Raw genomic sequence first — 25,956 nt, 5'->3', positions numbered from 1 at the left:
TGCATGTATTTTTCTGCATTTAACTGTTGCCTACAGATATGGAACATAGTAGTTAGTAAAATATGTTGCCTGTCAAAATAAATGTGTATGGTCCCCGTTAGTTTGTTGAAACGATTATTTGGGAAGATCAATACTGATACTCAATACTTAAGATTTTACTACTACATATGAAAGGCAGCAGCAAAGAAGGCTTCCAGCTCTACAACGCCCTCCTCGTACCAACCTTTGACCAACCAGCGATGGAGAATCAGCTGATTTTGTCACATGACCTTCGTTATGCAGCTAGCATAACAGGTCGCAAGGAACCAGTGCCCAGGAGCGTAAATAATTGGCAGTTTGGGGATAAAATGACAAAGAAATGAGTAAGTTCCTTATATCTCTACTGATAAACCTCAGAACACTTTATTTGTTTGCAAGAACGTGCTTCTATTAGCTGTTACGGAAGTTAGCTGACTTGTGTCAGTTACAGCAGATCATGCACATTTTAGCTAATGCGACGCAAACAAGCAGGGTAGCTGTCACATCTTGCAAGAGGCGAATGACGAAGATGAAAAGGAAAGGCGTTTTAAAAAGTGTATTTAATCATTCGTAACGTCTTCGTCTGAATCCTAAACGGATGGTGTGATACACGTTTTTTTCTCAACCTCGTGGTTTGTTGGAGTAGATAATTAAAGGTATAGATAAGTGAAGTAAAATGTCGAACAATTTTATATCTGTGGTGTAGATTCTGCTTGTGAGTAGCGACCGATTTCTTGAAAGTGAAATCAGATAGCTGAACCATGCTCTAAATTATATAAACTAGTCGCTTGCACTTCTGGTTAAATGTCTAAAACCTGAAATCATTAAATCAATAAATTTGTTCTCAAATCAAAACCGAAAATAAAAACATTGACCTCGGTGTTATAGAGCACGACAGTGAAGACGTGCAGTTTTTAGGTACCACATAATTGAATGAATAACTAACATATTAAAAAGCTAATTGCTTATCAGGATCCTCAAAAGTCTAAACAGATAAGCCAGCAAATGCAAATCTTTGAGAATGTTTGATAGATACCCTTGACTGTATACCACAGTCAAGTTAACTGTGGGCTGATGTGCAAATTGTACATTTCCTTTTTCATTCAGGTTCAAATTACTGTATAATGCCAAAAATATTCATCAGGTAGCTCACTGTCTTGCAAATTTATTCAAACATTTAGACGTGGAAATGATTAAAGAGAAGTAGCTGACCACTGCATTTCTTATAAATAAGTAGTTTTTCATTGTATTTGTCTTAAACTATTTGTGAAATATGACAATGGTCAATTTAAGCAGTGTTTTCTCTGTGTCTCAGGTGAAGGGAACTCAAAGATGCTCCTAGGTTACATGGTAGAACAGGTGACTCTTCAGCAGTGATGACTGAGCAGAGGAACAACTCGGCCAGAGGAAGCATGCATCCCTTCGGCTGTGAAGCGGAGACTTCGCTTCAGGACCTGTTTGAGTACTTCGAGAGGTGCCTGCAGCACGCTGAGTGGGAGCTTGCAAGTGCCTGCGTTCCACAGCTAGTTAATTCTGCAGGAGGACTTTCAGAAAAAGTGCGATACATAATCAAAGCTATTATCTGCCATCCTTACAGTTTAAAGTGAGTCTTTTTAAAACATTTTCTCTACAATCCCAGTTTGTATATGTTTTATTTATTCCACAAATCATCTGCAGTACTTCGAACTGATCTGCTGTGTGCAAATAATGGTTTTGTAGATGGGAGTCTGTTGGCAGTCCACACAAGCTGGCTTGGTTTTGGCTGCAGGTCTTGGAGAAACGGACAGAAGAACGGGTAATTTAAATATAGCAAAACATTCTTCCTGTAAACTTCAGGAACATTTTAGTTAAATCTTTATTTGTAATAGAATTGAATCCATAGAAATTATGCTTTAACAAAACGGACGATGTTGTCAAATTGGACTGAAATGCATTTAAAACATCTTTGCACCACAGTGTGAAGGCAGTGTAATTGATACTCTTACTTTTTTGTCCTTTCTTTCTCAGGTTCCTCCCCACCTCAGACAAGAACTGGAGTTCCTGCTACTACTGGAGGAACTGGGGTCGGAGGGCATACCGGAGACTGCTCTTAAGGTTAGCTTCTTTCATCGTGGCTACAATTGAGTAGCATCTGAAAAAGACAGATGAATGTTTTTCTGCTTTATAATTATCTGTGCACTTCTTTTCTGCAGGAGTTGCAAGAAGCTTTCTTGGCCTCACAGTCCGACCGAGGAACAACATTCACAGCTACCGAGTCTTGCCTGCAGACCCTTTTGGAAAAAAAGAAGCCAAGACTTGCCCAGACTTTAGCACACTTCTTACAGGTAGATACACACATACCTGAAAATAAGGTCATTATATTACCAACTGTAACAAATAACAAGTCTTGACCTCCTTTCTTTTTTGCAGCATACAAATTAATTTATGAAACTAATAACAATTGGCGAAAGTAAAAAAAGATAAGTCTATAATGATATTCTTTAACAGATACTGGGTGTTTTGAATTCAGAACTATTAATCAGGGATTTTTAAGTAAGTCTTAATGCAGGTTGCAGTATGACAAACACTGGTATCGTATGAGAAAAAATTGTGTGTATAAAGCGTGTTTAAACAGTGAGAGTTGAACCAAAGTTCTGTCCAGTAAACATTCAATAGCAATAAATCCTTTTATTAATACACAATGTGTGAACTGAATGAAATTACCCTAAGAATAGTACAATAACATTCCAGGTAAAACACAGTGAATAAGCTCAAGTTGTCTAACTGCTAAAATTGAATGCCAGTGTGAAGAGATGATTCCTATCGTGTCTTGAAGGTTTGTGAAATATGAGCAGTTCTTATATGAATAGATGAGCTGTTCCTTTGATTAGGAGCAACAGCTGTAAAGAAACATTTCCCTGCAGTTTTGTATTTGGATCTTAGAACATTTAAAATCATGTGATTGGTGAGCCCTGGTGTCTTTTTGAACCTTAAAAATTAGCAGTGAAATGTCAAAATCAATCCTGTGCCAAACAGAGAGCCTATAGAGTGAGGCCAACGCTTTTGTTGTAAAATCAGCCTTTTTTTGTTATTGTTAAAAGAGGAGCAGCTGCAGTTTTTATAACCTGCAGATGATGAGGAGTCAGGTGATCTGCTTCCACACACAAGGAATTGCAATAATCAACCCAAGTTAAAAATGAAGGCATGAATGATTATTTTAAATTCTTCTCCTCTATCTATATGGGCAGATAGATTTGTCCATCATTTTGCATAGATAGGTGGAAGGAAATCTTGTATTTTGAAATGGACCTTTAAATCAGAAAAGGCAAAAAAAAAATAAAAAATAGGGGCCCAAGATGGAGCCTGATGGATCTCCACATTTGAGTGGGGCTGATGAGAAGGTGCGGTAAGCGTACAGCATAGTTCCTTTAAGCAACAATAACCGTAAATCCTCAAATGTTTTAACGTTCATGTTTTACAACGTTGTTTGTGTAGAAAAAAAATGTAAACGCAGCAGATATGAAAATTTAGTTTAATTTCGGCTAATTTTCTCCTCATTTCTGCAGGACCAATCATCCACCGAAGGAAACCCTCTGCAGCACACGTTCATCCAACACTTGATGAAGAAACTTGGAAAGCCAGAGAAGACGGAGGAGTGGGTAGAGGAGATTTACTCGGTGCTGGCTCTCATGCCGTGGAGCTCTGGTAGAAGTAGTGAGCAGCTGGAGGCGCTGTGTGAGGCGCTGTGGGCAGCCAGAGACGGACCCTTAAAGGAGGAGAGGACACTCAGCTGCTTGCTTCGCCCTCGGCGTGACACGCTCGTCTCGACGTACTGCTCCACGGCTCTGAGGCTGCAGAGAGAGCATCTGTTGAGGAGCTCACGCGAAACGCAAGGTAGGAGGCCGGAGATGTAGGTGTTCATGATGCCGTACAAACAAATTGTTTACAAAGCTTATCGTAGTTGCCACATAGCAACCAAAGAGCCTAGCACTCATTCAAACTCAGCTGTCTATAATGATTTATCATTTTTGATAGAATAAGTTTGATTGAAAAGTTGTTATCCGCAGTGTGTGTACATTGTACAGATACTTCCCTTCAAAACAACGCAAAACAGAAAGTATACGTCTCTGTGTGTGTGTAACTGTGCTCAGCAGATAGATTGTTTCCTGCTTTTTAGAGAGCAGAGGGCCATCTTGCGTGTGTGGCAGATTAATTATCTTGATGTACAATGTGCAATCCCTGCAAACGTAAAGAAAAGCCAGGCCATGTAGACAGTCTTAGGCCTCATTTTGTAGTCTGGAACTCTTTTGTATTTATTTTCATCATCCAATTATGCAAACTAATGTCAGATACCCAAAATCAGATTTAAAACAAATTAATAGTATTATTAATATGATGCAGTGGAACATTTTGCAGGCAGTAAGTTTCAGTCCAGCAGGGGACTGTTTGACCAGGACATGGACAGATTTTAGCTTCATATGATTTTTGTCAAGTGTTACTTCTTTTAAAGTGCTGTTTGACTTTGATAGATAGCCTAATATAGAATCAATTCTTGCTGGATAAGATGTGGGATAGATCACACTTTCCTGCTCAAATACCCTTGTTTACATTCATTGATTGATATTTCATGAATGGTTTGAGTAAAACAACATGGGACCCATCATTGTGGTCCTCTCTTGATAAACGCTACGGTAAAGTTGTAAAATAATGGAATAAATTGTAACGATCATTGATCTTACCTACACATATTCGGAGAAGTCGGGTGCAGGCCATACATTCTAATTTCATTTCCTGGCCAGAATAAAACCCCAAAACAACTCCTCTAACATTTTGTTTGACCACTTTTAGCTTTGATTGCGACATTCATTTGCTGTAGCATTGTTTCAATAAGCTTACACGATGGCACGTCATTTATGTCCACCCATTATTTGCCAGTCATTGTGTTAATTTTTCACCAAGACCTTGTTTTGATGGCGGGAGAGTGGGACCATTGCTTTGTACATCCCAGATATTCCCAATAGGGTTGAGGTCTTGACAAATGGCGTCTCCTGCTCCCGAAACCAGTCGTGCACAATCTGATCCTGATGAAAACTGACGTTGTTATCATCAATTGTGTCCATGTCATCAGGAAGTTGTTGTTTTTTTGTCGGTGGGCAATGCCAAAACAATTGGGCATGTTAACTTTTTCAAATGTGCAAAGGAAAAACCAAAAACAACTTTGTATGACGGTCTAACTCATACCTTTTTTCAATATGATGCAGCTTTATATTTGGAGTAAGTTACAGCTTTCAGCGAGCGTATATGATGTATTGTAGCCATTTATTGTCACTGATTTTAACATCACACAGTTTGACTGAACAACTTCCTGACACTGCCGTCTGTTCCTGTTCCAATTAGTTAGTCCCCCCTCTGAGCTGTGTTTGTGGTTAGCTAAGCTTGATTTAAAAAAAAAAAAAAATATATATATATATATATATATATATATTAAACAAAGCATTGATACAATTTTTCAAACTTAGAAACTGGAACCTCTTTGCTTACAGCGTTAGAGAGGAAATACTGGTATCACCCTTTTAATCCCACTTCTGCTTTTGTACAGCTGTGACAGTTTTAACTGGGTTTAAGGAAAAGTTGCACACGACAGCTTAAACTTTGCTCTTTTTGTTTGGTTTGGTTTTCCTCTTTTTTTTAGTCCACCAATCTGGACGAAACTGTATTTGCATTGGTACTTTTTTCGTACTAAAAATACAGCAAAACAATATTTGATTGCAGTTAGTTCCTACTTGGAGATCATTCGTTTGTGAGGTCTTTGAATTAAACACAGCGGTACTGCCCTCTTTGTGCCCAGGCTTTAAGACAGGGAGGCTTCACCCAGACATTTTTAAAGAGCAACAGCCACTGGGAAAACACAGCGTGACACCAGTGTTATTTTTCTCACCCAGACAGCACTAAAGCAGTCCTTAACAAATATATCAGTAGTGTTGTGTCGCTCTTAGCGTTTCACACACACAATTATCCGTAATCTTTTATTTCTCTCGAAAGCTACATTGGCCTTTTTTTTATTTATTATTCCTTTGTGTTGTCGGCGTAAATATTTTCGTATCTCTGTTAGTGGACCTTCCTGAAGCAGAGAAACTCGCCCTCAGTTTGTGTTGCCACAAGGATCGTCGGTCCTCTTGGAAGACCATCTTTTTTGAGTGCCTTAGTAGTGGAAAGCACTTCCTCGAGCAAGTCGTGGTGAGTAAACTTTAAAAAAAGAAAAGTACAAGTTTGATAAACAAATTCGAATGAACACAAGAGGAAATAATCTCTTTTCACGAATTCTGTTTTCTTAATTTGCACTTGATCATGATAGTCAAGTGAAGTTAGTTAGCAAATGCATGTGATGGAACTCAGTAATGTAATAATAAGACTGTTGCCCTCCTGTAGGTTACTGCACTTGACCTGATTAAACATGAGGAATTCAATCAGCTGAAAGATTTACTGCAGTCGGAGTTCCAGCCATTGTCCCGTCTGCTGCTGCTGCTGGGATGGACTCAATGTCGCAGCCTGAGCTCAGCTCAAACACTTCTCAGCATCCTTCACAAAGAGCAGGTCGAAAACGAAATCACTTAGCTGTCCCCATATACAATGTTTTTTCGGAAGCTGGTCAAAGATCAGGGTATTTGATGATTTTAATGTTGGCTGTGGGGCTTTGCTGGTTTATGACTGTTTTCAGGCTGCAGCCAATGACTCTGTTCTTCAGGAGTTTGCCAATCTTTTGTCATCTCAACTTGGAATACTTGAATGGTGTAAAAACAACAACCCGTAAGCATGTAGATTTTTTCGCTTTCTTTTTTTAAGAAAACAAAACAAAACATTTTAAGTATCAGTTTCAACTTTTTTTAAAAATGTGCTTCCTCTCTGTTTGGCCTGTCTGTATGCAGAGGGATTTCCATGGAAGCATTACTAGCACAGCTTCACACTCTGGACAGTCACTCGGCTCTCTATATTCTGCATTCTCTTACTCCTTTGGCTCAGTTTGAAGAACGCAGGATATTAGATCTACTACACCAATTGCCAAATGTACTAGAAAAAGGTTAAGATTGTGTTAAGATTTTTTTCTGTCAAAATATTCAAATCAAAATCACTCAACACTGCCAAATTCATAACTTCTTTAGCATGGGTTCAATGTGTTTAAGCTTTGTTGTGGTTCTTCTTCAATTTTGCAGAAGGAGCTGATGCCAATGATACCCTGAGCCCTGGTGTGCACAGGAACATAGTTCTGTTCCAGGGGTTCTGTGCCTTGAAGTACGCTATTTATGCACTCTGTGTAAATGCGCATAAATACACAAATTGCACAGAATGCGAGATTGTACAGCATCACAGTCCCTCAGAGGAAGTAGACCAAAACAAGACAGAAGGTATCAAGGCTGTATTTCTTTTATGGAAAAGATTTAAGTTTTAAGACAAATGATAGAAAACTTTTATGCATGCTAATTTAGGTTTTTTCAAAGGATCAAAAGACTTTGGAAAGTCTACCAGATTTTGTTTGTATGGTCAAGATTAGAATCTTATTATCATCTTAAAAGATTTGCTGAATTTTTTATTTTTTTTTCTGTTTGTTGTGTTTCCCAGCTTGCCATATTATGTTCCAGCACTACCTGTCAGAGTGTCAACTCTATCTGGAGACTGTGCCTGCCATGTTTCGCCTAGAGCTTCTGGAAAACATCTTCTCCCTTCTTTTCCTATCCACCTCCGACTTTGCCCAACAGTTTCAAAAAGACTCAAACTCAAGTCCAAGCGCAGGAAATGACACTCACTCTGAGGGCTTATTAAACACAAGAGACAATAGTTTAGAAGCAGACACCAAAGCAGAGGTAGATGAGACTGAAAACAGAAGGAGGGAGAACCACATTCTGCGTCCATTTTTATCATCATCCCACCATGGTTACCTAGACCTGGGGCACTTTATCAAGGGCTGCAGGGGGTTTCTGGCAGATGTGACAGGCATGGAGGGTTTTCTAAAGCTGCTGAAAGAAGGGCTGGAGGGTATGTCTGTGTTGGGTCAGCTGGACGGACATGAAGGAGAAAGAGCGCTGCACCGAGAGGGCGAGGTGGCGGCGAGTCTGGGCTGCTCAGTGACGGCTGAGACATTTGGGACCTGTCTGCAGAGGTTGTCCAAACGCACGGCAGAGGCTCAGTGGAGGCTGCAGATTGTCACCAGCAACCAGGGCACTGGTGATGGTGAGATATTTTTTTCAGCTTTTGTCTTTGTGAAATGCTCTTGCTGTTAAATTTGTAAGCTCAAATCTTTGCCTGACGACTGGTTTTAATTTCCCACCCAGGCTTTGTAATTATGAGCTCACACTTAAGTTAGCGTTAGGTGTGCACTTTTTGAGCTCTGTTGGTGTTATGGAAGTTTTCAATAGCTTCCTTCCTATAATACCTCTGATGAGCAATGAAATAGAGAACTTTACTTTTTCTGCCGGCCCGGCTAAGTTTTTATTTCTCGTTGCAAGGAGAAAGTCCACTCCATTCAGCGGCAATGGTATTAAAAAGGTACAAACAAAAGGAACCCAGAGCATTTATACCTGAGGAGGGGGCTTTGTTCTTGGGATGTGTAACCACACCTCCAGGGGGGGCAGGATGCAGTCTTGATGATAGACAGGAGGTTAAAAACAATTATCTTGTCTGAGTGTTAATTAATAGGTAAAGAGTTTAAAACAATTAGCGTGTCTGGGTGATACAAATAATTAATGTGGATTGGGGAGTCTGTTAGTCCTGAGACATAAAATTTACTATCACATTGATCAAAAATATTTGCAGGTTCAGAAAGTCCAATCCAGTTGTCAGCATTCAGCTGTACCGCCACACATCTGAGACGCAGCAAGAGCTCGAGTCTGAGGAAGAGGAGGAAACCAGGGAGACATGCTGCAGAGAGGCAAACCTCCATAGAGAAGCATAATGAAGAAGTTAGCACAAGCACATCAGGTAAGCCATGAACACCAGACTGAACTTTGCATTAGTAAGTGCATATTTCTGATTTCTTATTTGTATTTTGTCAGATGGTGGTGGAGGGCCAGCGGCAGGTGGTGTAGAATTGGATCTTTGCCCGTGTGGGGGTCCTCACAGCTGGCTGGTCTCGGCCATGTTGTCTCCTCCAGAGTCTCTGCTGATGTCCTGCATCCGCCGAGGAAACTTCATGGAAGCACATCAGGTCTGTGACAATCTGAACCTGAAAATCTTTGCATGGTTTTGATTGTGCTACAGTCTCTATCATTGTTGCCACTACTTGCATTAAATTACTAATTAAACCATTCTTGTTCTTATATCCAGTACTCTCACTGAAACATTTACTCAAGTCATCGGTCATAATTTGTTTATTCAAATTAAAGTGAATGACTCTGCATAACATTGTATGTGTAATTCACTAACAGTCAAAAACATGTTAGTTTCCTGTCTGAAATGTGTCCCTTACTTTGATGCTCTGCAGGTGTCTGTGGTGTTTAACCTGGAGGCTACTTCCTGTAGTGGCGAGCTGGCCTTCATGGAGCGTTACAAAGAGGTCCTGGAGGAATTGGGGCAGGTGGAGCAGAAGATGGAAAGTCAGTCTATGTCTTCATCCTCATCCTCTTCAGAGTGCTTGGGGTCAGCAGCTGTGACAGGCACTGGGAGGGCTCGGCTGGGCAGCAGTGGCCGATCAACGCTGCAGGCCATTGGAAGTGCTGCTGCTGCAGGTGTGACACCTGTTAAACTTCTTTTAATTTTTTTGGCTGCTTTGAAATAGCAGCATTCTTAATTTTGACTGAAAGATATTTCTCCAGACACCTGTTTCTTAATGTTTAAAACATTTCATGTGTTAAAATACAATGATAAACTACATTTTCAGCATTTAAAAGGCTTTAAAGGCAGAAAAATTATTTTTGATGATTCAGATTGTAGTTCTGACTTATGACTGTTTTTCTTTGTAGGAGTGGCTTTTTATTCTATCTCAGACATAGCAGACCGTCTCTTCAGCACCACAGCTCACCCACTGCCCTCCTTGGAGGAGGGCTACTGGCTGAGCCGCTGCTCTCCCGATGCCTCTGGCCTACTTTACACGCTGCTCGAGGAGCTCAGCCCAGCGGCCATGGCTGCCTTCGACCTAGCCTGTTGCCACTGTCAGCTCTGGAAGACGTCCCGACAGCTACTGGACACAGCAGAGCGCAGACTCAACAGCAGCCTTGAGGCTAGAGGCATGAAGCTGGATTTTTAGAGTCTTGGTGAAGTAATGGAGGTGATGGAAGTATATACTTATTCGTCATCTTTCATTTCTATCTTCTTCCCCAGGAATAAGAGTTGATCCTAAAGTGCCTCATTCTGAGGAGATCTGTGGATTTCCCATGGTCTTACAACAGATCAGCAAGATTCTGAATCATTCAGCCACTCATAAAGGCTGTGTCAAAGCAGGTGAAAGTCTTTTCATCAGTTGAATAACATTGTAAAAGGTTTTAAAATACCGTAATATGAATTAGTTTGTAATAGCCGCTAATAGCTTTTTTTTTTGTTTTGTTTTGTTACTGATCCATTCTTGCCAACAGATGCTGTCGGGGAAGATCAAGTGTTTACCAACCCATTTGGTTGCTGCATCCAGGAAGTGCTGCTCTGTTGCCACCCAACGCTGAGTGAGGAGAGCATCGCTGCACGGCTCAGTCTGACTCAACGTTTAGAGAACACCCTACACATTTTGAGTACCGCTACAGATGGCACAGGTCTGTGTAGCACAGATGACTATCATGAGCGACCAGCATGTACTTTAAAACGTATTATCAGATCTCTAATGTTATGTGAACGTTTTGATTTCAATGTCTTGAAGCTGTTGTGTATTTTGTGTTCATTGGCACTTTGGTCTGTCTCTGATACAACAGAGGACATTGTGGGCAGCTCTATTCTGGCACAGCTGGTTGAACAGGCCAGTCTGAAGCAGTCAGAGCTGGACGCTCATCCCGTGCGTTCCAGCATGAAGCAGCTACTTCGCTCTCTGGATCAGCTCTGCCCCTTCGAGCCAGACGGAGGCCTCACCAGACCAGATTATGTGCGCAGTTTCTTCGACAACGTCAACACACTAGTATCTGTGTTAGTGCGTAGTCTCAGTTCAGAAGGTAAAAATAATTAGCCATCGAGAGCAGATTAAGTGCTTTTTGGATCTATTATTGGGATTATCAGTTTTTTTGTTTGTTAGTCTTTTTGACATTGTTAAAAACATTTTATTTTAAGAGGCTTTTTTTATTCATGTGATGGGGACAAATGTTTGGCAATTGTCCCAAAGATTTTCCGATTGTCAAAAATCTTTTCTAATATCAGTGGTGAAAACAAAGCCAAATAATTAATTTTCCTTTTTTTGTTGTTATGTTAAACAAAAAGTTATGAAAGAGGCTGTATTTGCAGCTGTATTTGTAACTCAATGAGGACCAAGTGATTTCAACATTTATTTTTGATATGTAAAACCTTAAAACTGAAAGAGTATGCACATTTTCTCTTATGTTAAACTTCAAGTATAAACAACTTGATTACTGTTTCATTAAGAAAACTAACAACTTTCAAAACTCACCGTTCCATTTAATATGTCTGGTAATCAAATCAGTGATTATGGCAACAAACTTTGATCCGAGTTACAGCCTCTCTATCTTAACTGTGACTGATCAAGATGACATCAATGACTCTTTCTCTTATTATACATGCTTTTCTTTTTATTTGGCTGTCTTCCCGTTTCTTTCAGACCAGAACAGTGAAGTAAAGCTTGGAAATCCACTCCTGGTGTTGCTTCAAACCCCGTTCCAGCTCATCTCTCACCTGCTGTTTGACAGACAAGTCTCTCCTGACAGGTACACACAGCAGTTACAACCCATCATTGTGACAAGTCAATGTGAGTTTGGAGAAGAACGGGATGTTTTTCCTCACTTTGAGATACGAGCTCACCTAAATGTTTGCTTCAGGTCTGATCAGAACATGCATATCTGTGCAAATGATGGTGGCACTGAAAGCGGTTTTTGCCACAGAGACCTTAAGAAATTAAACAAATTTAAAGGTCCATCTTTGTTGGCACACTTACCCGAAGTTATCATTGTAATTTGAGAGTGTCGGTTGCAGATACAAACACTTAGTCTTTGCTGTGATCGACCTGTGTTATTATGTTGCAGCTGTTAAGCAGTTGCTGGTCTAGGCTTTCTTGCTCAGTATTTGTCCAGTTGCAAAAACACTTGTGAATGTTTTACACCCAAATTTAAGACGAAATATGGCCAAGATTGAATAATCCTGGAAGTTTCCTTTCAATACAGGGTTTTAGAATCGTAAGAGACTTGATGGTCATTTGTGCTGTTAGGTTGTAGTTGTTAAATCTAGTACAGGAAGTAATAATTATTACCTTAAGTAGTTTACCGTGTTAGGCTTAGTCCCAACAGGATAAAGGTGATGGATGGCAGAAAGTGCCGCACAGTGGAGGCTTTGACTTAAATTCTGTCTGGAAAAGTCAGAGTTGTAGTACAAGTCATCTTTTCAAGGGGGTGTACATCAGTGAGGAAAAACAAGACTAAAACTTTATGGTGACAGCTTCTCCAATTATTCCATGCCCTGTTTTATCCCCAGAGTTTTGTCCTTGCTGCAGCAGGAGGGTCTGCGGCTGAGTGTCCAGCAGGTGATTGTCCAGAGATGTTGTGAGACTCTGCCGGTGTGGACTTCCTGTCCAGGTGATGAAAAGGACTCTGGTCAGGCCAGGAAAGATGACGGACCGTTCAGTGTTGCTGCTTTGACTCTCCTGCTCCAACATAATGCTCAGGACTACATGGCGACTCTGGGAATCACAGAGCCCCTATCTGATAGGAGCTCTGAGTCTGAGGCTTCAGTGGAGGACCACTCTGCTACACCCACCAACCTCTCCACATCTCCACCCTCTCAGTCATCATCTTTTTCCTCCACCTCCTCCTCTTCCTCTTCAAATTATTTTGTGCTCACAGGATCAGCCCTAACCTTCCTAAAGTCTCGCTCCCCCCTGTTGGCCATACTGGCATGTTTGAGTGCATGTAAAGGAGAAACGGCCCGGACACAAACCTCTGGATGGTCTGGATATTTCCGCAGTGGACGTAAAGACGGCGTGTTAGATGGAGAGCAGATTGCTCGAGAAGCTGATAGCCTCCTTAAGGAGTTTCCTATTCTGCGGGGTTACCTTCACACCATGGCTGAACCGTTGCTGGGCTCCACATTAAGCGAGGGGGAGGAAAGCTCTGCTGGACTTGGGGCAGTCATCTGTGGCAACAAACCACTTGTCTGTCTCCTTCTGTCTGGGCCTCAAGATGAGGCTGCTCAGGCTGTGGCTGCTGAGGCATTTCAGAAGGCCCTTGTCTCCAGAGACCTGTGTCGAGCCCTCAGTCTGCTTGAGCTTTATGGGCAAGGCTGCGACCAGGAGAGGGTGCTAAGAGACCGCTTACTTGCCTGTGCAGCTTTAGAAGGTGAGGAATGAGTCAGTACTTCCTCAGGAAAAGCAGCTAATTTTTCTGTTTTTGAGACTTGAATGCTGTGATGACAATACTGAAGATCTTGAGATCGAAACCACCTCTCCAATCGAACCTCTGCATCAAAATTCTACAACACGAGATGTAACTAATTATTTGCTGTTTATCTGATTGTCTTGTGTTCAGATTCGGATGAAGGTATAAGTCAGCTGTTCCAAATACAGGATGCTAACTTGCGAGCCCGTGTTGCCCTTCAGGCTTTGGAGCGTTGGCCTATGTCAGCCTGTCAGGAACTGATTGAGTTCTGCCTCAATGACCCAAACACGGAAACCTCGCTGAAAACAGACCTAGAGCTTAAGAAGAAAGAATTGAGCATCTATTGCCAGGTAATGCTATATTCCTGAGATAAATCTGTATTTAAGGCTACAACAAAGCACCTGTACACTGCACACAGTATTTCATATTGTCAGTTATTGTTAATTCAGTACTTGCTTGTTTATTTGAATTCAGCATTCATGTTTTTAGTGTTTTGTATGAAGTGGTATTTGATTTGCTCATTTTATTTTCAAGGTAATTTGACAAGTGTTCGTGTTGTCTGTCTGTCTCAGATGATTGATTTACAGCTGCCACTGCCCTGGGCCACTTGGCAGGAGCTTGGAACAGAATCTAAAAGAAACCCAGAGTCAGTGTTCTCTATGATACTGGAGGCAAAAGTGGGTACAGCTGGCTTTCAACATCACTCGCATCTTATTCTCGAAAAATCATAATTAAGTATACACAATGATGTCATGAATCTTTTTCTCTTTTTTGCAGGAGTTTGCCCTTTGTGAACAGTGGGTAGAACTCTATCCTGTATCTGAGCAGCTGACTCTGCAGCTGCAGACTGAACATTTGCTCTGCCTGCTGGAGAAGGGACAGACAGATGAGGCTTTTCAGGTCCGGAGTACTCAGCTTCTTAATGTATCAGATCCAGTCTCATTTTAGGATGTTTAAAACGTTGTTCAGAAATTCGTCAGGGATTACTGATTTGATCTCTGAAGTAGTAGGACTAAAAGGCTTAGAGCGAATGTACCCAATTTCCTTGTAGTTGTTGTCCAGAAAATTCAATGGGTGGTTAGTTTTTTGCTAATACTGACTAGAGCTTTAAGTTTTTATTATTATTGGTAATTGGCTTTATTCTGCTATTCTCTTCTGTTTAATTTCCCTTTTCTCTGACTTGTTTTTTTTTTTTTTTTTAGCTGCTCGAGAACATTTCAGAATTTATGGTTGCACTGGATGTTTGCGAGCGTGCTTTGGATCGCCGTCCCGGATTGGCTGCATGCCACTTCCTGGCTGACTACCTCACCCTGCATTTCCAGAGACAGGTTTCTCCAGCACGTCGACAACACATCCATACACTTCATCTGGGCTCCAAGGTTTGTTTTTTGTAGAGGGATGCGTAATTGTCCTTTTTAACTTGTTAAAAACAAACATTTGAAAAGTTATGATACATGATGATCTTTCTATAGATGATATTCAAAAAGTAACTAACAATCACTCTTCATGCTTAAAGTCACACTCCAAGAGTTGCTTATCCCTTAAAAACTCATCTATGTTTTCTCAGATTGGACATTTGTACTCTATGTAATGTATGTAAACATTGTGAGGGAGCATACGTGTAAACAACATCACTATAATCCAGCACAGACATGAGAGCAGCAGCTACAAGTCTCTTTTTTTTTGGGCCTTGAATAAAAATATCTAATCATACATAAGTTATCTCAAACTATATTAAATGTAATCCTTGGAACTACTGCACATATTTTAGTTTTTCAAAGAATTGTCATGTCACTAAATATGATGTTGTTCCTTTAGCTGTGAGTAAAGTTCTCTTTTTACCACTCAAGGACAAAGAGTCTTCTATGCTTCTATTGGAAGAAGCCTCATCGGTTTTGTGACACTGTGTGGTATTTTAGGTCATTGAGAGGCCTTTGTCTTCCTGCTACTGAATAACCTAATGTGTTCAGGTGCAATATACACAATTCTTCCTCCAGGTGTTGCTGACGCTACCTCAGGCCGCCAGGCAGGACTATTTCCACCTGCTTTCGGACCCGCTGCTGATGCTCGAGCAGCTGTTGATGAATCTTAAGGTGGACTGGGTTGAGGTGGCGGTGCAAACCTTGCGGAGCCTTTTGGTTGGCCAGGAGTCAGGTTTCGGTGCTGAGGACATTGATAAACTTCTGGCAGACTACGCTGGCAAAGCCCTTGACTTCTCCTGTGCTCCCAGAGAAAGGTCTCGGTCTGGTCAGTACTGAGTACACAACATACACTGGCTGTCTGGTTTTATTTTTTTTTAAATCTCAGTCTGTTCTTGGATTTAAATATCTTACCGAGTAGCTCTGTTTAAGTATCTTACACAATTTCTTCCAGACTCAGTAATCAATCTCCAAGAGGTGTTGATGCAGTGCCCTGCCCAAGATAGCAGCTCTCAGTCTTCCATCCGACTTGAATCCCCTGCGTCTTCCTCAAGTATGACATGTGCACATGCTTCGAAGTAGTAATATGATGCTTTTTAATGATTGCGAATGCTTGCTTAAATGTGTTTGATTTACAGGCAGCACGCCTACATACACACCCTCTGTGAGTAGCGCAGACAGGGAGAGAGATCGAGGCTCATCGAGACGTAAACGCCACTCGTTCCAGCCTCCGGATCAACCCCCGGCCCGTAAAGACTGGGTCCCAGACACCCAGCATGATGTATGCATGGTCTGCAGGCGGGAGAGGTTCACCATGGTAAGAGAGCAAAATTATGTGAAAGCCAATAATGTTCACAAAAGAATTACCAAATTGTGCTATATTTTATGTGTGAAAGTCCAGGATGAGTTAGTGTTTGTTCTCAGAATGTGAGGGAGCATTGAGCCTACCAGAGATCAGTTTCTTACACAGGCTTAGGAAGAAAATGTTGTTACTCATCTGATAGATGAGTATTTATGCTTTCTCTTAAAGATAAAAAGATACTTATTCATCTTTTGCTTTTTGTCTTCTAGTTCAACAGACGGCATCACTGTCGGAGATGTGGCCGTCTGGTTTGTCAGGCTTGTTCTGAGCAGAAGATGCCTGTTGATGGGTGTCCGGGAGAGGAACCTGTCCGAGCCTGTGACCAGTGTTATGCCTACTTTCACCCGGAGTAAGACCCTCTTTAAGGAATGAGTTTTTGTATGTCAGAGAATAAGTAGTGCTATAATCTTAAGGGGGACAAAAGGCTTAAAGGAATATATGGAAGCTTATTTCACAACTTGTCCTGTACAGTCAAAGTGTTGGATACATGATACAGATGGATACATGATTTTGTGAAAGATGAGCAAAATTGAATCAAACTGGAGAAGGAATAATCTTTACTGCAGAACCACAGTGGGAACATTGCAATGAAGCTCCTTGATGACTTTAAATTTATATTTTTATTTCTTTTTTTGTCATTTGCAGTTCTGATAATGAGCTTCAACCTGCTGAAGGTAAATTAAAAAATAAATAAATAAATAAAAAGAAGTCCAATTTATTTGTTTATTTCAAGAACTTCCTCTTTGCTACATTACCGTTTCGGTAACACATGTTTCATTAAATTAAGCATTTATGATCTGGATCTCTTTTAAAATTACCGTAAATGCATGCTGACCTGCCACCAGCAATATTTCAAATGCAGCCATTCACAGATGTATGACAAATATTAGCTACAACGATGCGCTTTTACCCGTGTCTCTCTTCTTCTCTGTCTTTGTGCAGTGCCTGGAAGTCCTGTGGTCAAGGTGGAAAATCTGGATGGGATGCTGCGTCTGCCTGAGGTGATCCATCGACAGTTCCAACTCAGCTCAAACACTGCTGAGAACCAGTTGCTGCGGAGCGAGTTCTATTATGAGCAGGTCTGGATTTGCACAACTAATGTAACTTTGAAACTGTGCAGAGTTTACTCTTTCTCTGTGCAAACCTTATTTGGTTTTGCTGCACTAAGCCTGGGCTCTGGCAAAATGGAGGCTTTGTCAGGATCAATGGAAACAATATCTGTGTCCATAATCGCACATCATCACTGAACCAATGCATTTTAGTGAACCGTATAGTGTATATAAAATCTCACAATACCACTGTCAGCACTACAAAATTATGATTTCGCTATGTAGTCAATTGTATAGTGAGTAGTTTGTGATTCGGACACAGAAAATGATTGGAAATGGGAAGCCTATATGTCCTGCATCCCTAAAACTGTCATTCAATTGTCTTTTTAGTATAATTCACTCACTTTGTATTTTAAGATAAACAATGATAATTTACTTACTCCCTGCAGGCTCCCAGTGCATACCTCTGCGTGGGCATTTTGTCTCTGCACAGTGACCAAACTTCCTGCGCTTACCAGCTCATCAGCCACTGCCGCTCCCTGTCCCGTAAACTGACCAACCCAGAGGTGGATGCCTGCCTCCTCAATGACATCATGCGGCAGCTGCTCTTCAGTGCCAAGTTGATGTTTGTTAAAGTTGGCCGCAGCCAGGATCTCGCCTTATGTGACAGGTAAGATGCTACTTTGATGCTCAGTCATGTTGTTAAAAGTTGCTGAAATGATATTGACCAATGCAGGAGTATTTGCAGCCAGATTAGAAATCCCAGGAAGTTGTGCTGAAAGGAACAGAATATATAAACTCATTACTCATTCCTCCATGTCACTACATGGTACTAACTTACCATAATACACATGTCATAGAAGTAGCTCTCTGATCTACTTGTCCTCCTCCATCGGTTTTCTCACCGTTTCGCTTCCTCCTCTCTGTCTTTTCCATGTCTACAGTTACATCAGCAAAGTTGACGTGCTTAAAATTCTAGTGGCGGCCAATTACAAATATATTCCTTCTCTGGATGACATTCTGGAGACGTCAGCGGTCACACGTCTCCGTAATCAGCTACTGGAAGCAGAATACTACCAGCTGGCAGTGGAGGTCAGGAGTTTTATTAGTTTATTTATCTATTATTTTATTTTGAATTTTCAGACTAACTCCCTGAAGTTTTAATCCCACAACTTTCATTACATCTCTGGTTGTTTGGCTGCTTTGCCAGGTGTCAACCAAGAGTGGCCTCGACCCTGGTGGTGTGTGGCAGGCGTGGGCCATGGCATCTTTGAAGGCAGGAAACCTTTCAGGAGCAAGAGAGAAGTTTAGCCGCTGCCTGAGGGTTCCAGTGGACAGAAACCAACTCAGTCTGGGTGCCCCTCTACTGCAGGAGATTGTTCAGCACCTGGAGATGATTTTCCGGCCCACTCTGGCCACGGTAGGAGGACGCTGTCCTGGTGGTGCCCTTGTCCTTTGTTATAGTCCATACAGAAGCAAAGGGTGTGTGTGTGCTGGGCACCATCATGTTCCTTTTTCAGTTATGATTAATCCTGTATATGTGCAAATTGATGATCTCCTTAGATTCTTATGTGCTGCATCAGCATCAATCAAACCACCCTTGAATAATATATAGTGATATATATCAGCGTATGGCCTTTTAAAAAGAAATTTAAACCAAATACATCATCCTTTAAAGTAGCTTGTTCAGGTGTCTACAAAAGCAGCGATTTTATAATTGCATACAACAGCATGGATGCCAGATCGAATCCCTCGTCATAATGTACAAGATAATTTCAGCCCAAAGTCTAAAACATGATACCGTCAGAAGCTCCAGCATATCATAAATCACTGGGAGGAAGGTATAATGTTCTACTATGTGTGACGCTCAGCTTGTTGATCCTCTTGGCCTGGAGCTGCCAGACTGAAAGAAATATGAGACCCGTGTTAACCCGACCTGACCTGATGCAACATTTGCAGACTGTTACAGTTCGAGCCTGATGCAAATCGTCATTTTCAAAACAACCAAACAACACATTTTTTAAGTAGATGTTTATAAAGATAAGGAAAGTCAATAATTTATCATAAAAGTAGAAAATTTAACCTCTCAAATAATTTTTTTTTCATCATTCTGCTTCAGAGACCGAGAAAGAATGTTTTAGTGGTTATATTTAGGTCTGAATGGGTTGAGCTAATAGATCACACTTGCAGAACAAGTTTTTGTTTAGGTCTACATATAAATTCATGACCCTCTATTTACCATATGTATGTCAGTCTTATGGTGAAGACATATTGGCATCCCTGCGAGAGCTGGAGGACATTCTGAATGAGGTCAGTCTTGTGGAGCGACAGGAAGGACTGACTCAGAGCAACAACTTCCACCAGGAGTGCCTCTACTACTTGAACACATACGGCACTCACCTGGCACTGATCAGCTTCTACATGCGTCATGACTGTGTGACAGAGGCCATGACATATCTCCTCAACAAGGTGAGGTTTAGGCTGTTGGATTCATGATGAAGGCACTCAGATGATAAGCTCTCCAAACATGCTTAACATGAGACTAAGTACCCTTCCAGTATATCTTTTAGATTATTTTTGATTAAAGGGAAAAATGAAAACTGTAAGTCTCACCAAGTATTAGTTCTCTTTAGGGATACAGTTTGTCTTAAAATCATCTCACTCAGCTTCATAAATACTTTGGCACCTTAATGTTGCCAGGATTTCAAAGCAGGTTGAAAGCGGTTGATTCATGGCACTGAGTGAGGTGGTAACCTGACAACGTACCCACTTTTCATAACATAGCTTTTCTCACGACATAAACGTACATGTTAGGGTTATACTTTTTCAGTTGAAGAATGCGCAGATATACGTTTTTTAAACCCTAATTGCGCAACCCTGACCCTAACCCGGAAGTACGATACAAAAACTACAATTTGTACTAAATTGCCGTACACAGTGGCGGGCAACGCCATATGTTTTGTAGTTTGAATGTGTTTCCTCTAATATGTGAAATTGTGGCCAGGAGACTATTATTGGTTTTGGGGTTGGGAAGCACATCTGTTTGGTCAGATTAGATCTTGCTTATAGTTAAAGGGGGGAAATCATGTTTTTTTCTGGGTTTTGACCCTACTTAGTGGCGCCCCCTACAGGTATCCCACAGGTGATGGTAGTATAGGTCAAGAGCTTTCCAAAACGATTTACAAATGGTCAACAGTCATCAACAGTTTTCATGTTTTCACACTGTTGTGTGGTAATTTTTCTGAATAAAATGTTTCTCAAAATGATCCCCCCCCTCTGTTTTTTTCACAAATCGCACCCTGTCTAATGTGTGTGTGTTTGTGTGTGTATTTTTTTTTTGTTCCAAATTTGACATGTTTTTATGCTGTGCCATGTCTCAGGACTGCCCAGAGGAAGTCTTTCTAGAGGGGATGCTGCAGCCCAGTCTGGAACGAGGGTATCTTGGCATGCTGCAGGGTATAATGGAAAAACTAGACCCAAGCCTGGACGCATGCAGCCGCTATCTCATCGCCTCCTGCCAGTTCCTGCAGCGGCGGGGACACTATCACTGTCTGTACCATCTCCAGCAATTCATGACGGTAATCTCGTTTGGTCTTTGCTCTTTTATATAAGACTTTGTGTGAGCATTTTGAATTAATCATTTGGTTAAAATTCAGGAAATTAAAGGCTTCTCTCTTTTCTCAAAAGAGCCTTTACAGCCAGAACTTCCTTTGCATTCTTCTTCTACCGTATCCTCCGAACAATACTCTTCTTCTGCATGCTTTGTGGTGGTGGTATCCCAAATGGTGCAATATGGGGTCACAAATATGCCTGTTCTCCCATGTTGAAGGATTCACTGCACAAATGGAAGTAAATGGTTAATACTAAGTTCATAAAACAGAGCACTTAATTTACCAAAGCAATTAGATACCACCCAAGACATAGTTTTAATGACGTAATTGCCTCTTTTTATGGATTTCTTTCATCGTTACACTCTGCAACTTTAAAACATTGGCACTGACTTAATTTTTTAGACCTGGAGGCTAAACCCTTCATTATGTGCTGCCTGTGGCCCCAGCATTTTTTAGATTATACTTGATGTCTTTTTACTGATGTAAAACGCTGTTCTTCTGGACAGGATCACGTGCGTGCGGCCATGACCTGCATACGATTCTACACACAAGGAGCAACTTCATACCTACTACTGGGAGAGCAGCAGGTATTTATCTTAATTTCTACATTTATGCAACTTAAGAAAATAATAAAAAAGGTGTTTTGTTTTGATTGTAAACTTGACTTTGCACAGCGCTGGTTGGTCAGAGCCAAAGAGCACCTGAGGACATACCTGCAGGAACAGCAAGGTCGGGGTGCGGTGAGGAGGAAGTCACAAGTCAGCTCTTTTAGGAAGACTATGTCATCTAGTGATGTGTCCAGGTTATTTTGATTTATTACAAAGTATAAGTTAATTTAGGCCTTTGTTTTTGTGCAACATTTCACTTTTTGTGACTTTTTGATCTTGTTGCCTAAAAGCACGGATGTCTTCTGTCAAACATTTGCCAGGCACATGAATACAATTGAGCTCCAGCTGGAGGTGACTCGTTTCCTCCACCGCTGTGAGACTACGACATCCTCCAAAAACCCACAGACCAGCACATCTTCCTCAAAGTCCTCTGGATCCAGTTCACTGCCAACGCTGTTTGGTGGAAGCCCTATGAAGATTGAGGTTGCCTGCAAGGTGATGTTCTGGTTGTGGTCATCCCATCACTTTACTCCCTGCACAAAGATTGAGTTCATTTTAATGCACTTCATTAGAGATGTGCACGGCATGTCACACACTAAATGTTTTTATGAAAAGTTTTATCAGAGAATAAGCTTCCTTTTACTTGTAATATTCCAGGTGATGCTTGGAGGAAAAAACATAGAGGAGGGGTTTGGCATTGCTTACAGAGTCATACAGGTATGTTCATGAATGAGCTTAGTAGGTAAGCAAGCTCTTCTTTAGTGCATGCTTAGGGAAGTGTCAGAATATTGTACATCAATTATGAATTGCCTTTGCCTCAGTAGAGATGTTTGTGTTGGCAAATAAAATGAAGACTTAAACTTAAAAAAAATAAAAAATAAAATGGAGATTCTGTCTCATCTGCCAGGGCAGAAGAATGAACTTATTTTTATTACATCAATTTACCACAATTTTGAAATATGTTAAATTGTTTTTTTCACCTCTTTTTTTTTTTTTATCTTTTAAATGACCTTTAGGAATATGAATCGGTCTTCTCACTCTTTTGCTCCTTTAGGACTTCCAGTTGGACGCTCAGGCTGTCTACGTCTGTGCCGGCCAAAGGCTTGTCCGACAGAGGCAGTATGGAGCTGTGCGCCAGCTGCTCAAATGTGTGGGTGAATCAGGCACTGCCACCAAGAATGACTGCGATGCCCTCATCCTCAGCTGTGTCTCCATCGCAGAAAAGGGACCGGCTGATGTGAGTGGCAGAAATATCTCTTAAGATGTTCAACCAAGAAAAAACTAAATATCCCTTATAATGAACCTTGACTAAGATCCATGTTGCCTGTGTTCAGACATGTTGACCATTGTTATTTTTGTTTTTGTTTTGCTTTCAGGCCAAGGACCTGGAAAGTCTCATTCTGGAGATCAAGAGCACAGAGAGCAAGGTAGTGCATTACTGACCGTGTTTTACTTTCCCTCTGCCTTTTCGTGGCTACCTTCTTTTGCCATCTTTTACATATGTAGAAATCACAATGGCCCCGAATCTGTTCGACATATGTTCATTTACCAGTGGCAGGGCTCCAGACTAACCTTTACCACGAGTGGCACTAATGTTCGTGACTAAAAACTGAAGGAGCGACACTCTATCCCATATCTAGATATGGGATTTGTCATTTCTGGTAAAAATCCAAACAAAAAACAAAAACCCACACTGCCCTTTTACTTTAAATTTATAAACCTCAAAGAGAAAAGTAGAACTTTGCTGTTATTAAATCCCTTTAGTGATCCCTTTCTTTAAAACATACTTTTTGTTTGGTATTCCTGTAAATTCTCAGTTTGTTTCAAAACATATATTAGTAATGTGATCGAGATGAAAAAAATTTGCATGTTACATCTTTTTAAGGTAAAATGTACATTAGTTGACCCGTCGGTGTCTCTGGCAATGAATTTCTGTGAACAACTTGGCCTGTAAAGGTCGTGAATGGCAGCTCTTCCTTAACACTTCAGTAGGATGTACTGAATCCTGTGGTAATTTCAGTGCCTCCTGCAGTCAGATTAGTACATTCCTTATTTAGTTTGTCTTCTGATGATGTCTTTACGAGTACCTCGTGTTTAAAGCAGGTATTTTCTAACGATTTGAAAAACAGACAAAAACGAATGACAAAACAACATGAAAAATCGACACTGTCTGTGCCAAAAAAAACAGTCAAACGTCAATATTTTGTTAAGCCACCTTTAGTTTTAATTATAGCTCATATTTATTGGGGTATTATTTTGATATTTTATGCAGTGTCACAACATTTATGTATATGAAGGGAGATTTGGAGCTCTGAGTAAAAAGACATCCCAATGCTTCTCATGGGTGTTAAGGTCAGGGCTCTGGTGTCCAGTCCAGTGTGGAAATGATGCCTCATGCTCTCTGAGCCACTCTTTCACAAACTGAGCCCATTAGATCACTGCATTGTCGACTTGGAACATAAAGAAAAATTCTATTGAAATGAAAAACCTGGGTGTTCAGTGTATTCGGTAAAATGTATGGGCACATAACTTTGCTGAACCTAAAAAAAAATGACTGATGCTGATTGTTTTATTTTTTTTGTTATTATACTTTTTATTGTTGGTCACATTCTTACTATGGTTATATATCTGTGTGCAGATCAAAGCCTACCTGTTGTGCAGTAAGCTGAGGCCAGCGTACCTGCTGGCAGTGAAGCTGGAGCCCACCAGAGCTGGCCCGCTGGTCCAGGATGTCCTTCAAGTGGCTGAGGGAGCACAGGACTCTGTAATGCAGAATATCTGTCACCAGTGGCTCTCTGAACATAACAAGTCACCTCAGCAGCGTCAGGGCCGACCCAGTGCAAGGTAATGGCACAGATGGCATCACAATGGAGCGGCACTTTCATAAAGAGGAGCCACACACAATGTGCCAATATAAGGCTTTCAGGGTTTCTGAAGAAATTAATAATTGATATAAGTATGTAAATGATAAATGGCCTTTTCTACACCCGTCAGTTTATTCTAATATTTAAAAAGTGTAGAATAAACTGCAAGATCTGATCTGTGGCTAAAGCATGCTAACTCTTTAGCATACACTTTTTAACCAGCATATGCAGTCATTTTGCCTTAAGAGAGCTCCATCAATACAGACGAACCACAGATGTCATCTTTTTAGTTGCCAGCATTCTGCTTTCTTGTCATTTTCCAGCACCTACGTCATATTTATAGTGCCGGCAACCCACAGGGTGGTTCTTGTATGTTGTCGTAGTCACAACTAATGTAATCTTGAGCTGCTAATTTAAAAATAAATGACAAGTGTGTTCAAGAGATTTTTCAAGCTCACTTCTAAAACCTTGAATATTTAATTTCCAAGCTACACTGACTGAGTAATTTATCAGACTTCACTCAGCTTCCTGTTGACTTATTTGCACATGCAGTAGTAACACTACACACCTTGTATAGTCATTTTCTTGTGTAATATCTCTGTAGTTCCCCTGAAACCAAAGAAGGAAAACTAACCCACTCAAAAAATGTCCCATTTTGCATCATGTGAACTCGTCTAGGAAATTATTTGAACTTTTAATACTAATAAAACTGACACTAGTTTTCTCCTGTCACAATCACTGCTTGTAGAATTTACTGTTTCACACAAAACAAACAAAAAAACATATTTTTTTCTCTCTGATCTAATTAGTCCCCTTTTATTGTAAAAGGGGACTAATTTTATTGTGAAAAGAAAAGTATGTGCTAATGAGTTAGCATGGGACTCTGAGGTGTAAAAAAAAAAAAAAGAATAGACCACATTGTCATTATATTGAAAAACCTGAAAGGTCTACAAAAGCGGGTTGAGACAAGAACCTCTCAAGATTCTGTTGATTAGTTTCTCTTTCTGTCTGAGTTGCCTCCCTGACGCTGTAAAGCTGTGAACCACTGCTGTGCTTTATTCTGGAAATATCTCATTATCTCTCACCCGTGTTATGTTTGGAAGGAAGTTATGACAACCACTATTACTGTATGCACCAGAAATGAACACTGCTTCGTAAACAGGTACAGTCAAGCATACACAACGTAAGTGTATCGGTACAGGTTTGTTTCCTACCTCAGCATAAAGGGAAAATCTCTGTAACTGAAAGGCCTCTGACAGATGTTACGGGTTGGTCTTTTTCTCCTAATCTTGTGTTGTTACTATCTCCGAGAGTGCATAAGGTTTTTCATTGTCCTCCACCAAGAATGTTACATACCTTTTAAGAAAAGTATTGTCTTGCTATTAATGAAAATTAAGCAGTTTACCTGTTTTATTTGTACAGAACATGTTGTGGCCTGCTTTTGGCATAGAATCCCTTTTAACAATGAGATTTATGATCCAGCTGTTTGAAGTATTCAAGGGCATTTAAGGATACAGAAAGGGACCCACTACAACAGAAAA

General features: G+C 40.7%; 1 protein-coding gene across 1 annotated transcript; it reads left to right on the top strand.

The window, feature by feature from the left end:
• The first annotated feature begins 270 nt into the window (after positions 1–270).
• zfyve26 (zinc finger, FYVE domain containing 26) lies at positions 271–25,956 on the top strand. The gene is made up of 43 exons (XM_072365503.1): positions 271–362; positions 1,334–1,621; positions 1,738–1,813; positions 2,026–2,112; positions 2,211–2,342; positions 3,564–3,891; positions 6,110–6,234; positions 6,427–6,591; positions 6,716–6,804; positions 6,924–7,075; positions 7,209–7,400; positions 7,615–8,223; positions 8,806–8,970; positions 9,045–9,196; positions 9,473–9,716; positions 9,951–10,214; positions 10,309–10,428; positions 10,560–10,730; positions 10,887–11,120; positions 11,738–11,843; positions 12,604–13,463; positions 13,653–13,852; positions 14,075–14,179; positions 14,280–14,402; positions 14,705–14,881; positions 15,500–15,749; positions 15,876–15,974; positions 16,060–16,238; positions 16,493–16,632; positions 16,929–16,957; positions 17,226–17,362; positions 17,782–18,002; positions 18,277–18,424; positions 18,543–18,752; positions 19,586–19,801; positions 20,713–20,910; positions 21,450–21,530; positions 21,618–21,745; positions 21,872–22,046; positions 22,209–22,268; positions 22,606–22,788; positions 22,928–22,978; positions 24,190–25,956. The coding sequence occupies exons 2-43, from the start codon at positions 1,395–1,397 to the stop codon at positions 24,397–24,399; spliced, it is 7,818 nt and encodes a 2,605-aa protein (XP_072221604.1). The 5' UTR covers positions 271–362; positions 1,334–1,394; the 3' UTR covers positions 24,400–25,956.

This window comes from Leuresthes tenuis, unplaced genomic scaffold, assembly GCF_036924035.1.
Source record: "Leuresthes tenuis unplaced genomic scaffold, fLeuTen1.0.hap1 SCAF_15, whole genome shotgun sequence".
Classification (NCBI taxonomy): Eukaryota; Metazoa; Chordata; class Actinopteri; order Atheriniformes; family Atherinopsidae; genus Leuresthes; species Leuresthes tenuis.
The sequence above is the reverse complement of the archived record's forward strand: the minus strand, read 5'-3'. Positions and strand labels throughout refer to the sequence as shown.

Excerpts from the sequence above, each read along its gene's own strand:
- zfyve26 (XM_072365503.1), top strand. The coding sequence starts at position 1,395 with ATGACTGAGCAGAGGAACAACTCGGCCAGAGGAAGCATGCATCCCTTC. Across the intron at positions 7,401-7,614 it reads AGACCAAAACAAGACAGAAG|CTTGCCATATTATGTTCCAG; the intron begins GTATCAAGGCTG and ends TGTGTTTCCCAG. Across the intron at positions 21,746-21,871 it reads TCATCTAGTGATGTGTCCAG|GCACATGAATACAATTGAGC; the intron begins GTTATTTTGATT and ends AACATTTGCCAG.